Consider the following 12,065-nt stretch of genomic DNA (forward strand, 5'->3'; position numbering starts at 1 on the left):
TATTTACAATCAGGTCACTCCATCCCCATCCTCTGGTCGGCTCAGCGCACTCCCACTCATCGTCCCAACACACCTGGTCACAACAACGCACAAAATCGCACCTCCTGTCTGCGAACCCTGGCCAAATCACCTGGATTCATACCCGCCGTACAAAACAACATCAAGCTCACCCTGTTCAATACCCGGTCCCTCAACAACAAATGCCTCATCCTGAACGACTACATCCTGGAAAATAAACTGGACTTTCTCTGTCTCACTGAGACCTGGCAACAACCACTGGACTACTACACGCTCAACCTCACCACACCCAATGGATATTCTTACATCAATAAACCACGCTCGGAGGGCCGAGGTGGTGGAATTGCCGTTATTCACCGACAAGACATCAAGACCAACCTCATCTCCATCTCATCTGCTCCATCATTTGAACACCTGGCTTTTAAACTCTCTGGTCACACACAGTCAGTCATGGCTGTTGTCTACCGCCCTCCCAAACCACACCCATCATTCCTGTCTGACTTCTCCTACTTTCTGACCCAGCTATGTTCCCTCTCCCCCTCAATCCTCCTCCTTGGTGATTTCAATATCCACATGGACTCCACTGACTCCACGCTAACCACTGACTTCACTGATTTACTCACCTGCTTTAACCTCACTCAACATGTCAACTTCCTACCCATAACCGTGGTCACATTTTGGACCTTGTCTGCTCTACTGGACTAATTTTGCACCATCTCTCTGGCTCCGACCTCACTCTCTCTGACCACCTAGCCATCACTCTGACCATCAACATCCCCACCCCAGCACCAAGGCATTATCGCACTATCAACTTCCGTAAGCTAAACGCTCTTTCACCTACCTCATTCTCATCGACCCTCTCTGAAAGAATGTCCACTTCTCCCTTCGTTGACCTCTACACCCCTTCTGACCTCACTGACTACTACAACCACACTCTCTCCTCCTGCCTTGACCAACTTGCGCCTATAAAAACCAAAACAGTTTCTTTCACCCATTCTGCTCCCTGGTTTACCCCTGAACTCCGCCTGATGAAAACTCGTGCTCGCCAACTTGAAAGACTCCGCAATAAAACAGGTCTCACAGTTCACTCCCAGGCCTACAAGGACCACATACAACACTATAAAGATGCCCTCTCCCGCGCCCGCTCCGCCTACTACTCTCAAATTATCCACTCTGGCTCCGGAAACCCAAAAGCACTCTTCTCGACAATAAACAAACTCCTCAGCCCCCTGAACACCACCACCCAGTCATTCACAATGGACAACTGCATCTCCTTCCTTTCATTCTTCCAACGCAAAATTGAAAACATCTACAACAGCTTGACCACCGCCGCACCCGCTCCCCCTCAAACCACCTGCCCCCCCTTATCCTGCCATCCCCTGTCTCAATTCTCCCCAGTCTCCCCTACTGACCTCTCTGAACTCCTCATCGGAATGAAAACTGCCACCTGCACTCTTGACCCCATCCCCTCCAGCTTTGTCAAGGCCTCCCTTCCTGCTCTCTCTCCACTTATCATTGCAACAATAAACTCCTCCCTGTCTACAGGCATCGTCCCACCATCCCTCAAAATTGCTGCTGTTACCCCCATTCTGAAAAAACCTGGACTAAACCCTGACACCCTAAATAACTTCAGACCCATCTCCAACCTACCCTTTCTGTCAAAGGTTTTGGAACGCGCTGTAGCCACTCAACTCAAACATCACCTTTCTGCCAATAACCTGTATGAAACATTCCAATCCGGATTCCGCTCCAACCACAGTACTGAAACTGCTCTCCTCAAAATCACCAACGACCTTCTCCTCTCCTCTGACGCTGGCAACCTCAACATTCTCATCCTCCTCGACCTCAGCGCCACCTTTGACACCATCGATCACACCATCCTCCTCACCCGACTTGAAACCACCTTTAACATTACCGGCACTGCCCTCTCTTGGATTAAATCATACCTCTCTGACAAACGTCAGTTCATCTCCATCAATAACTGCAAATCCCCCACTGCTCCCCTCCCCCAAGGTGTCCCCCAAGGTTCAGTTCTTGGCCCCCTCCTCTTCATCCTTTACCTGTCCCCCCTCGGTCACTTAATCCGCCGTCATGGTCTCCAATTCCACTGCTTCGCCGATGACATCCAGCTTTTCATCTCCACCAAGTCCATCTCCACCGCCACCCACTCTATCCTGACAAACTGCATCACTGAAATAAAATCCTGGCTTCAAATCAACTTCCTCAAACTTAACTGTGATAAATCTGAAATAATCATCATTGGCCCAAAAACGCTCACCAAGTCCACCCATAACTTTGCCCTCAACATCGACGGTTTCCCAGTGTCCACCTCCCCTCACATCCGGAATCTTGGCATCATCTTTGACCAAACCCTCTCCTTCGACAAATACACTAAACAGATCACAAAGACAGCCTTCTTTCACCTGAAAAACATCGCCCGTCTCCGTCCATCCCTCTCCTCCGTGGCTGCAGAAACCCTCATCCACGCCTTCATCACTTCCCGTCTGGACTACTGCAATAGCCTCCTTTATGGTTCACCCTCAACAATCACCAATAAACTCCAATACATTCAGAACTCCGCTGCCCGTCTACTCACCCATTCCCGGACCCGTGACCACATCACCCCCGTCCTTTACAAGCTTCACTGGCTCCCCATCTCCCAGAGAATCCAATACAAAATCCTCCTCTTGACCTACAAAGCCCTCCATAACCTGGCCCCATCCTACCTGGCTGACCTCCTCTCCAGACACACTCCCACCCGCAACCTCCGCTCTGCTGGTACCAACCTCCTGACCCCCCCCCCCATCCGGACCAAATTTAGATCCTGGGGGGACAGGGCCTTCTCCATCGCTGCTCCCACCCTCTGGAACTCGCTACCTCACACCATCAGAGACTCCTCCTCACTCACCACATTCAAAACATCACTCAAGACCCACCTGTTCAACACTGCATTCAACATTTAACCCACAGCATCTAACCCCTGACTATCTCCTCTCCTTCTCCCTCCTTTGTGCTTTGAATATTTCCCTATTGATTCTTCTTTTTTTGCAATTGTTTTTATGTTTTGCTATGCATTATGTTTTGCACTCTGTCAAAGCGTCTTTGGGCTTCCTGAAAAGCGCTATATAAAATAAATGCATTATTATTATTATTAAATGTATTTGTTTTGTGGCTAGGAAGGTTTATCTTGCTGTCATCGTAATCACCTTTTCGTTGCCGTTGCAGGTGCAGTCACATGCATCGTATTCGGAGCTCTGCCATCATGCGAGTGCACATCGTTGTTGCCCAGCATGGTCCCCTGGATCTTACGTAGCGGCACTGTTCAATCGTTCTGGTTGTAAAGACATCACAGAACGAGATCTGTCTGCTGCACTGCGCTTGTTACGGGCATGTGCACCACTTTATCACAATGGCACTCTTGAGCCTGGATGCTGGAACTTTGCGACAGGGCGGCGTAAGCGTGGTCGCTGCCGTTTGGTGCCACGTCGCTGTGTGCGACGAAATGCAGTCTATCACATGCTTCATTTTCTGTTTGACAATGATTTCCTGGCAGTAAAAGATGCTGGTGAAAAGCGAAACGATCAAGGAGGACAAGGTAGACGCCAAAAAAAAAAGAAAAAAGGTAGACGCAAAAAAAGGAAAAAAAAAGGTAGACGCAAGAGCAATGAAATAGTGGGTGAGGAGAAACCTTTGCTTTCAGCTGTGCCATATCTGCGCTATGCCATGGTATTTGCGCCAACTGCAAAAGGCGAGGGTATGATGGAATTGTATCGAGACCAACTGGAAAACTGGAATTTGACAGATGGCCTAACACGAGTTGCTGGTATTGAGTTTGGCATCAAGCACATACTCTTCCAAGACTATCTTTTGACAGACACTATGTACCCTGCAATAGCCATGGTTGTGGTCCTCGTTGTGATGTGTCTCTACACAGGCTCAGCTTTCATCACACTCATGACAATGTTTGCCATGGTGAGTTCGCTCATCCTCGCATACTTTGTCTACCGACTACTTCTTGGCTTTGAATTCTTCCCATTTATGAACCTCACGTCGCTGGTTGTGCTTGTTGGTATCGGGGCTGATGATGCTTTTGTTTTGTGTGATGTATGGCACCAAGCTGGGATTGATGCATCCAGTGCACCTGGAGAAGAGGTGTCCTTGCTCAGACGAGTTCGTGTCACATTACGCCATGCTGCGCTGTCCATGTTCATCACCAGCTTCACAACGGCAGCGGCTTTTTATGCCAATTATATCAGTAGCATCACAGCTGTACGTTGCTTTGGTGTCTATGCGGGTACGGCCATCCTTGCCAACTTTGCTCTCATGGTTTCCTGGCTTCCAGCTGTTGTTGTGTTGCAGCATCGCTATCTCACAGAGATAACACCACCATCACCACTAACAATCACCTGTGAGGGCAAGTCTGTTGTGGCAGCAGCCTGGCGCCAAATGGCTGCAGTTCGTGTGACAATATCTCGTCTTGCTCGTTGTCTCTTCCGTCGCCTCCTCCCACAAGCTGTTTTTGCCCTTCGCCACATATGGCTTTGCCTTTTCTTCGCACTTGCAATTGCTGGTGCATATGCTGTGTTCATTGATCCAGGTATACGTCTACCATCGCTCGAGCTCACTGAATTTCGTGTTTTCCATCCTTCGCATCCTTTTGAACGTTATGACACTGAACTTCGACAACTGTTTGCCTTTGAGAGGTCAGGTCGAGTCGGGCATGGCAGTAGCAGTGGACCAAGTGGAGACCTAGCATTGCCAGTAACACTTGTTTGGGGCATCCTGCCTATTGATTTGGGGGATCCTCTTAACCCACGAGACCGGGGAGCGCTCACGTTGGATTTGGAATTTGATGCTAGTAGCCCTGAGGCGCAACAATGGTTGCTTGGATTCTGTGAGCGTTTACGCAAGCAAAGTTTTTACCTTCCACGTGATGGTGACAAAGGCTTCTCTGGATGCTTCATGGGGGCTTTCAAACGCTGGATGGAAACTGAAGCAGAGGCTACAGAAAATAATAACTGCCAAGAAGGTGATGGAAGTATGACTTTGGAGCCTTGCTGCAGTGGGCAGGTATTCCCTTATCAACGAGTTGTGTTTGAACATTGTCTCAAACGTGCTGTCCTGCAATTGGAGCATCGTTACCGTGTGCCTCTTGACAGCCGTTCACCTGGCCCTCGTTTTGATATTAATGATACGTTACAAGCTGTGCTTGTGGAGTTCCTAACAACACAGCCTTTTACACTTGCCTATGGGCCCATGGCTCAGTTCTACCGACATCTCAATAATTGTCTCACATCTGAGCTAACCTCTGCTCCACAGGGCCTGCGCCAAGCCTGGTTTGTTACCAGTCTGGAGTACTATGACCTGCAAGCGAGTCTGTGGGCTGGTTGCCTGATTTCTCTCGGTCTTGCTGCTGGCCTGGCATTTGCTGTCATGCTTGCCACAACTCACAGCCCTCTTATAAGCCTGCATGCTCTGCTTTCCATTGGTAGTGCCATTGCTGTGACGACAGGTATACTTGCCACTCTTGGGTGGGAACTCAATGTACTTGAGTCGGCGACTGTATCAGTTGCTGTTGGGCTCAGTGTGGACTTTGCATTGCACTATGGTATTGCTTACCGGCTGGCTCCAGCTGGTGGCCGCCGGGAACGTGTCACCTTCTCGCTGGACCGTATGGGATCAGCTGTTAGTATGGCTGCCCTAACAACATTCCTGGCTGGTGCTACAATGATTCCATCAACAGTGTTGGCCTACACCCAGCTTGGCACCTTCCTGATGCTTGTGATGGCTGTCAGCTGGGCTTACGCCACCTTCTTTTTCCAGAGCCTCTGCTGCTGTATGGGCCCACTTGGGGAAGTTCAAGCTTCCGTTGGCATCCTTATTCCATCTACCTCTTCTGCTTCTTGCATGCATTCTTCTCAATGTTCATGTGTTCCAATTCCCTCCTCTTCCCATATTTTGCCCTGCCATTCTAGCCCTTGGTGCACATCATTGGTTAATGCTTGTTCTGGGCAGAAACCGCATCTGCTCCCATCATTAGAGGAACATAAGCTGTAAACCTTGCCAGCTGAAGCTGGTGGTGATGAGAGCGATAGGGGAGATTTAGCACCACGGTGCATTGGTTGCCATGAGCTGCTTGGTACACAACCGATGCCCAGTGGAGATTCTCATCTTGGAGAACAAGGAAATGCTGACAATTGTGATCATTCTAATGCTCTCCATCAAGATGACGATGTTTGCCATGCGCAAAAATGCAAGGAACCAATACCTTCTTCCTCGAACGACAAAGAAGAAAATGCTTTACTAAGTCACTTTTTAGCAGTTTCTGCAGGTCCTGGGAGCCTCAATAGCATGCGCAGCTCACTGAGGCTACCATTGCATGCTGGCAGCGTAGCGGCAGCAATGGCATGCCGAGAGGGTGTTGTGAACCTCTCCCTTGATCCCATTGTGCTTCGAAACAGTGACAGTGGTGTTCCAGATGTATGGCTGCGGAGAACCGATACGTCGGCCTACAGCTGCTCTGTTTAAGTGTTTAAAGTTTATCATCGGTCCTGGTGTGGCAGGAAAACATTTGTGGCAGTGATGCCTCTTAATTTTTTTATGGAAGATTATTCCATTCCATTAGAGTATTGGTTCCACAAAGAAATCTTGACATTAGGGCTTTTTTGAAATACAAATTAAACTCGCTGTAAAACTGACTCAAAAGAGCAGAATGGTAAGTAAAAAAACAAAAACAAATAAAAGCGAAAACAAATCGTTGGGTATCGAGTTAAAACTTTTATATCTGATAATAGGAAGTTTACCTTTAGCAGACTGTTTTGTGTGTCTTCATTTGTTGTCTTTTTGTTGACTTTCCCCTTTTTTACCGTGTTGCTGTTTATACTGATTAGCTTGTGTTGTCGTGTAATGTTTTGGTCCATTAATATTGCTCGTTGGTTGAAGAAGGACCAGGTCACTTACTTGTAGCGTTTTGGTTACAGAGTGAAAGTTTTGCTTGTTCTTGGAACGAGAATGTGAAGGGTTTGATAAAATAAGTTATCTGGGAGATTGCAGTGGACTTTAAGTGAAAGAAGGAGATATTTCAAGGCCTGCTTTAATTAGTGTATACTTTTCTTTCTTTTTTCTTTTCTTTTTATACTTTGGCGAAGTAGATCCAGCACTTTACATTTTTACAAAGAATTAAGCTTTCTCTATCGATTATTTATAAAGTTATTTAATATTCGTCCTTTAAGTTTCAACATCTCTAGTGGTATGTTTTATGAATATGAACTTGGCTGTGATTTATCCATACATCTCGTAAGGATAATGAAATTGCTTGATATCAAGATTAAACGGTTCTTTCAACGGTTTTGTTCATAATCGCCATCTAATCTGCGGTACTATTGTCAGCTCCTCCGGGATGCCAGAAAGAAAGTGTTCTATTTCGATGAAGTAATGCTGATTACATTGTTACTCCAAACAATCTGCGATATATTCAGCAGATTGAGGAATATCGTTACTTGTTCAGCAACATCCCCAGCTTGTAACGAAGTCCATTTTTATTCATCGTTCCCAAAAGGTGTTGGAAGCGAATAACACTCGGTCTCCGGCAGCAACTTGTTAATCTGCACATACATCTCTTTTTCTCTTGCCCGTCTTGCTCAATCTTTACCGTTATCTAACAAAGGCAGCTGACAGAATGGCAATGCGTCTGCAATGAAATTCTCCACAAGCTCGTGGAAGAAAAACCTATTGTAAAAGGATACTTGTCCCCAAAACATTGCTGGAATATGCAAAATACTGAAGGAAATGGTTATTTATCGTAAATATGCAGTATACATGGTAAGTTTGTCCCAAAATATCTATATAGTGGACTTTTTTAATGGCTGATCATTTATCGTACAATTTTTTTTTTTTGTGTGCACATCAATTTCAAAGAAGATGACTGTTTTGTTTGTCTGAACTTGAGCGTTTTTTAAAAATTGTACTTGTGTTTATAACCTTGAGTCAATCGTCACTGGACTTCGCTGTAAATTTCAATGAGCTCGACACTTTTTGTTGACCAGAAATATCATCATTCACTGTTCCGACCTCCTTGTTATCTCGCTTTCCTCCATTTAGATTTTTTTTTTTTTTTGCATTTGCAGGAAAAGCCATCTTGTGTTTATGGTTGTTCGTTACCAATGCACCAAAGACGAGTTCCTTCAAGAATCATTATTTTCTATCCTTTAGCAAACCAAAGTGTAGGTTGAATATAAACCACCACGTATTTGTCGCAGCACATGGGAAATGGCTCGTGTTCTGCTCCACTGATGTCGCCGTATTCGTAAAGTGCACACGAAATTGAGTGTGCCACAGTGTCATTTTGACTCGTTGCACACGGTGTAAAAAGCAGTATTTATGTGCACATTTGTCTGGGGAATGGCTAAAAACCTATGGAGTACAGATAGTATCAGAGCCTCTGTTGTTTATTTAGGGAACATTATCCATCAGAGTTTGGAGAAATAATTATTCTTGTAGTTTTTGTTTTGTCAGGTGAGCTGCTGGGTTAGCTCTGTAAGCAAAACACCTGTTCAGAAGCTAAATGTATTGCTCAATTCGAGTTTCTTATTGATCCGTGGAGTGCTATGGCTGTTAAAATTTTAACGGCTGGAGATAGTCTTCAGTAATTTGTATCATCGTGATTTGTAATGTAGATGTTGAGTAATTTCACATTTGCATTCAGTTTTACATTGGCTCTCTGAGGGTGACCGGATTCTGCTCCAATGCGATTCTTTGCTTCTACCCTAACGGGTTGACTTTGTTTATTTGTTATAATGGAATGAACATTGTTTCATCACTGGTGGTGTAAGCATCCTTTTTGATGAAGTTTAAATTATTATCTTCCTGCACTGTATTTGTGGTTCCAAATGAAGCGAACAAAATAAAGTTTTCATTGGCATGTCTTTCCTTTTTGGTGAACAACCCTTTTATTTTATAAATAATGTCATTGTGTTTGTCGGAAATTAGAAATCCTGCCAATCTTTATTTACCATGGAGGTGTGGTGCATGTTTGAGATTTTATTCGCTTCCGTAAGTGATTGATTGCAAAGTTGTAGTTTTTGCAAGAAATAATTAAACCCCCCTTACTGTTCCAGCAGGCAGTCGGCATTGTGTGAACATTTATGTTTGGATGAAATGAACTCTCGATTGGACAACAACAATTCTGTCGGTCACGTTGCTCACCAATTTTGCTTGCAGGAGTGGCACACTATGCAATAATACCCTCTCCTCTGGTGACGATAATGACAATATGGTGACTTGTATAATGTCAATGTGATCCTTGTATCCTTACTATATATAATTCATGGACCAGTGTTTGTGTGTTTGTTTGTTTGTTTGTCTTGCTACTCCTTCTACAGTTCCGGGCCAATTGCATCCAGACCTGCGACATAGCATCAGCTTGGCCCCAGTTTATCAACATGAGGGGTGTTTTATCTTTGCCAGTGGTCTTGGGGTGAGGAGGGACGGGGTCGCAAGTCCTCTATGTAAATGTGTATCATGTAGCGCCACCTCTAGATGGGAGCAGGTATAACAAGTCCCTACCCTTTACAGTCTAGTATTCCTGTCCCCACGTTTTGCTGGACAGTGAGGTGTTTTAAATTACAAGCATTAGGTATTTTTTGCTTCATGGACATAACCCAGGTTGTTGTTGTTTTTATTTTTTGGGGAGCGGGAGCCTGTTACCTATACAGCACCCAAATAAATGTATGCGTCAGAAGAATGTATTGCATACTTAGAACAAGATCGCCCATAGTGTGGGTACTCTGCTCGTGGCGAATAATGTATTTAACGACTCATAGACTAATAGTTAATAAATAATTTCTTAAATGCCTAAATTTATTCGGTATCTTAACTGTGATACAAAATACGGAGGCAAATTAACAATAGCTTTTTATATCCATTCATTGCTCTCAGCAGACCAAAAACTGAAGGAATAACCTGAAATATATTTGGAATACTTCTCTGTATACACTGCAATGTAAGTTTGAAAAATAATTAGAATATTAACACAAATAGAAACCAGGCTGAACAGTTTACGTTTTGTATCCCAATGACAGGCCGGAGCGAGATCTGGACCTGAACCAAAATCTAATCGGCTTGTTCTTTTCACCTTACCAACTCATCCCCCAAGTTTTGTCATAACTGGTCCACAACATTTTGAAATATCATGTTATACACCGTTTTGGTCCCCATCTCAAAACGGTGAAGAATCACTTTAAAAATTCTAGTATCTATATCTTCACCAAAATCAAATCAATTTGCCTTTGTCGCACACCCAAACCGTCCACCAAATTTCATCCGAATACATCCACAACTTTTGAGATATCTTGCTAACAGACAGACAGGTGTGAAAACATAACTTCCGTCCACCTTAGGTGGCGAGGCAATAAACTAAGGCTTTTTTCTTTCTTTTTTTTGTATACAAGATCGAGGCTCGTGAAAGAGCTAACATTAATCACAGAAAAAGTCAAACCGACACATAAAACACAAAATAAGGGGAGCGGTAGACAAGATGGGGAGAGAGGGGGAAGGACACAAACACAACATTTGAGAGCAGGGACATCGAGAGAACTGTGGGAGGGAGAGGGCTTGGGGGGAGGTGGGAGAGATATAAAACATATGGACACTGCAAGGACTTCCAGGAAAGAAGTTGGAATTTCGAAAAAGTGTATCTGGGGTGAATTAGTGGGGGTAGAAAAGATCAAGGTTTTGGATGGGGGAAGATATGAGATGGTGGTGAACAGCTGTTTTAAATACCTGGAGGGAGGAGTGGGATTGAAGGGAGTGGGGGAGTTTGTTCCAGAAGCGGAGAAAAGAGGAATGAAAGAGTGAAGGTGAGCAGAGAGCCCAGATTTTGGCAGTTTAACCATAAGAGGGTTGCTGGCAGATCTTGTGCGACCTGTAGGAATATTTGGGGGACAGAGCACAGAGAGAGCTGGGGGAGCAAGGCCGGAGAGGAGTCGGTAGAAGACAGAAAGACCACCAACCTGCCTGTGGTGAGTGAGTGAGAGTGAAAGGCCCTCGGAGTTAGCTTCATCGCAGGAGATTCCAATGATTCTGAAAGCTTTGGCTTCAACAGCGTGAAGCCGAGCTCGGTGTGAGGCAGGAGCACTGGCCCATAGGGGGGAACAGTATTCCATTGAGCTGCGGATGAAAGCCTTGTATGTGGTGAGGAGCTCAGGTGCGCCAAGGAAGGACTTCGCACGACGGAGGATGCCAAGTCGGCGACTGGCTTTGGAGGCCAGCTTGGCAATGTTGTTTTCCCAAGAAAGATCATGGCAGGCAGTGAGACCCAAAAGATTGAGCGACAGAACTTCTTCGAGAGGATTGTTGAGAAAGTAGATGGGAGGATTTTTCAGTCGGTCTTTTCGGAGAGACATAGTGAGAGTGTGAGAGCTGTCAGGATTGAAAGACATGTTGCACTTGTTTGACCAGTCTGTGATTTTGTCCAGGTCTGCAGAGAGTGAGGAGGCTGCAGGCTGCCGATCTGAGGGATGAGGAATGGAGCGGCAGAGAGTGGAGTCATCAGCAAAGAGATAGAGAGGATTTTCCAGAGAGTTGGAGAGATCATTGATGAACACCAGAAATAGCACAGGGCCCAGAACACTACCTTGGGGAACTCCAGCCAGAACAGGAAGGGGAGATGAGAGAAATCCATTCAGGGCCACACGTTCACTATGACCAGAGAGGAAGTCCGCAAGCCAAGCGTGGAGATTTCCATGGATACTGTAGTGAAATTATACCGAAGGTGAACCCAGGGAGTGCTCGCTTATCCCACTAAAAGGGGCGTCTATAAGACCCGGGACAACCGCGGCGCAAGGACACTCTAGCGGCACTTACTGTGACATAGTCCTGTAGTTTGAATGGTATGTACGCCCCTATATGCTGCTGCTTGTTTTGTTTTACCTATTGATATCGGACATTGCCCATGTAATACTCTGATTCTAATGTCTATTGCATGAATGTATTTTACAGGATGTTACCACAGATCTAAATGATATTAAACCTACCCAAGGGACAAGTCG

The 12,065-nt window shown here is 45.5% G+C and overlaps 2 protein-coding genes across 2 annotated transcripts in view; both read left to right on the plus strand.

The window, feature by feature from the left end:
• Nucleotides 1-8,942, plus strand: part of LOC137413829 (protein dispatched homolog 1-like) — a 29,810-nt gene extending 20,868 nt beyond the window's left edge. Inside the window, exon 5 of the mRNA XM_078768581.1 lies at nt 3,244-8,942. Within this exon, the coding sequence (XP_078624707.1) occupies nt 3,244-6,075 (2,832 nt within the window). The 3' untranslated portion in view covers nt 6,076-8,942. The remainder of the gene's footprint in view (nt 1-3,243) is intronic.
• LOC144888898 (uncharacterized) lies at nt 6,076-8,942 on the plus strand. The gene has a single exon (XM_078768582.1). The coding sequence runs from the start codon at nt 6,169-6,171 to the stop codon at nt 6,544-6,546; it is 378 nt and encodes a 125-aa protein (XP_078624708.1). The 5' UTR covers nt 6,076-6,168; the 3' UTR covers nt 6,547-8,942.
• Nucleotides 8,943-12,065: the final 3,123 nt, after the last annotated feature.

The sequence above is a fragment of the Myxine glutinosa genome, chromosome 14, assembly GCF_964187855.1.
Source record: "Myxine glutinosa chromosome 14, kmMyxGlut1.1, whole genome shotgun sequence".
In the NCBI taxonomy this organism is placed as follows: domain Eukaryota; kingdom Metazoa; phylum Chordata; class Myxini; order Myxiniformes; family Myxinidae; genus Myxine; species Myxine glutinosa.

Coding starts and splice junctions, on each gene's coding strand:
- LOC144888898 (XM_078768582.1), top strand. CDS start 6,169: ATGCCCAGTGGAGATTCTCATCTTGGAGAACAAGGAAATGCTGACAAT.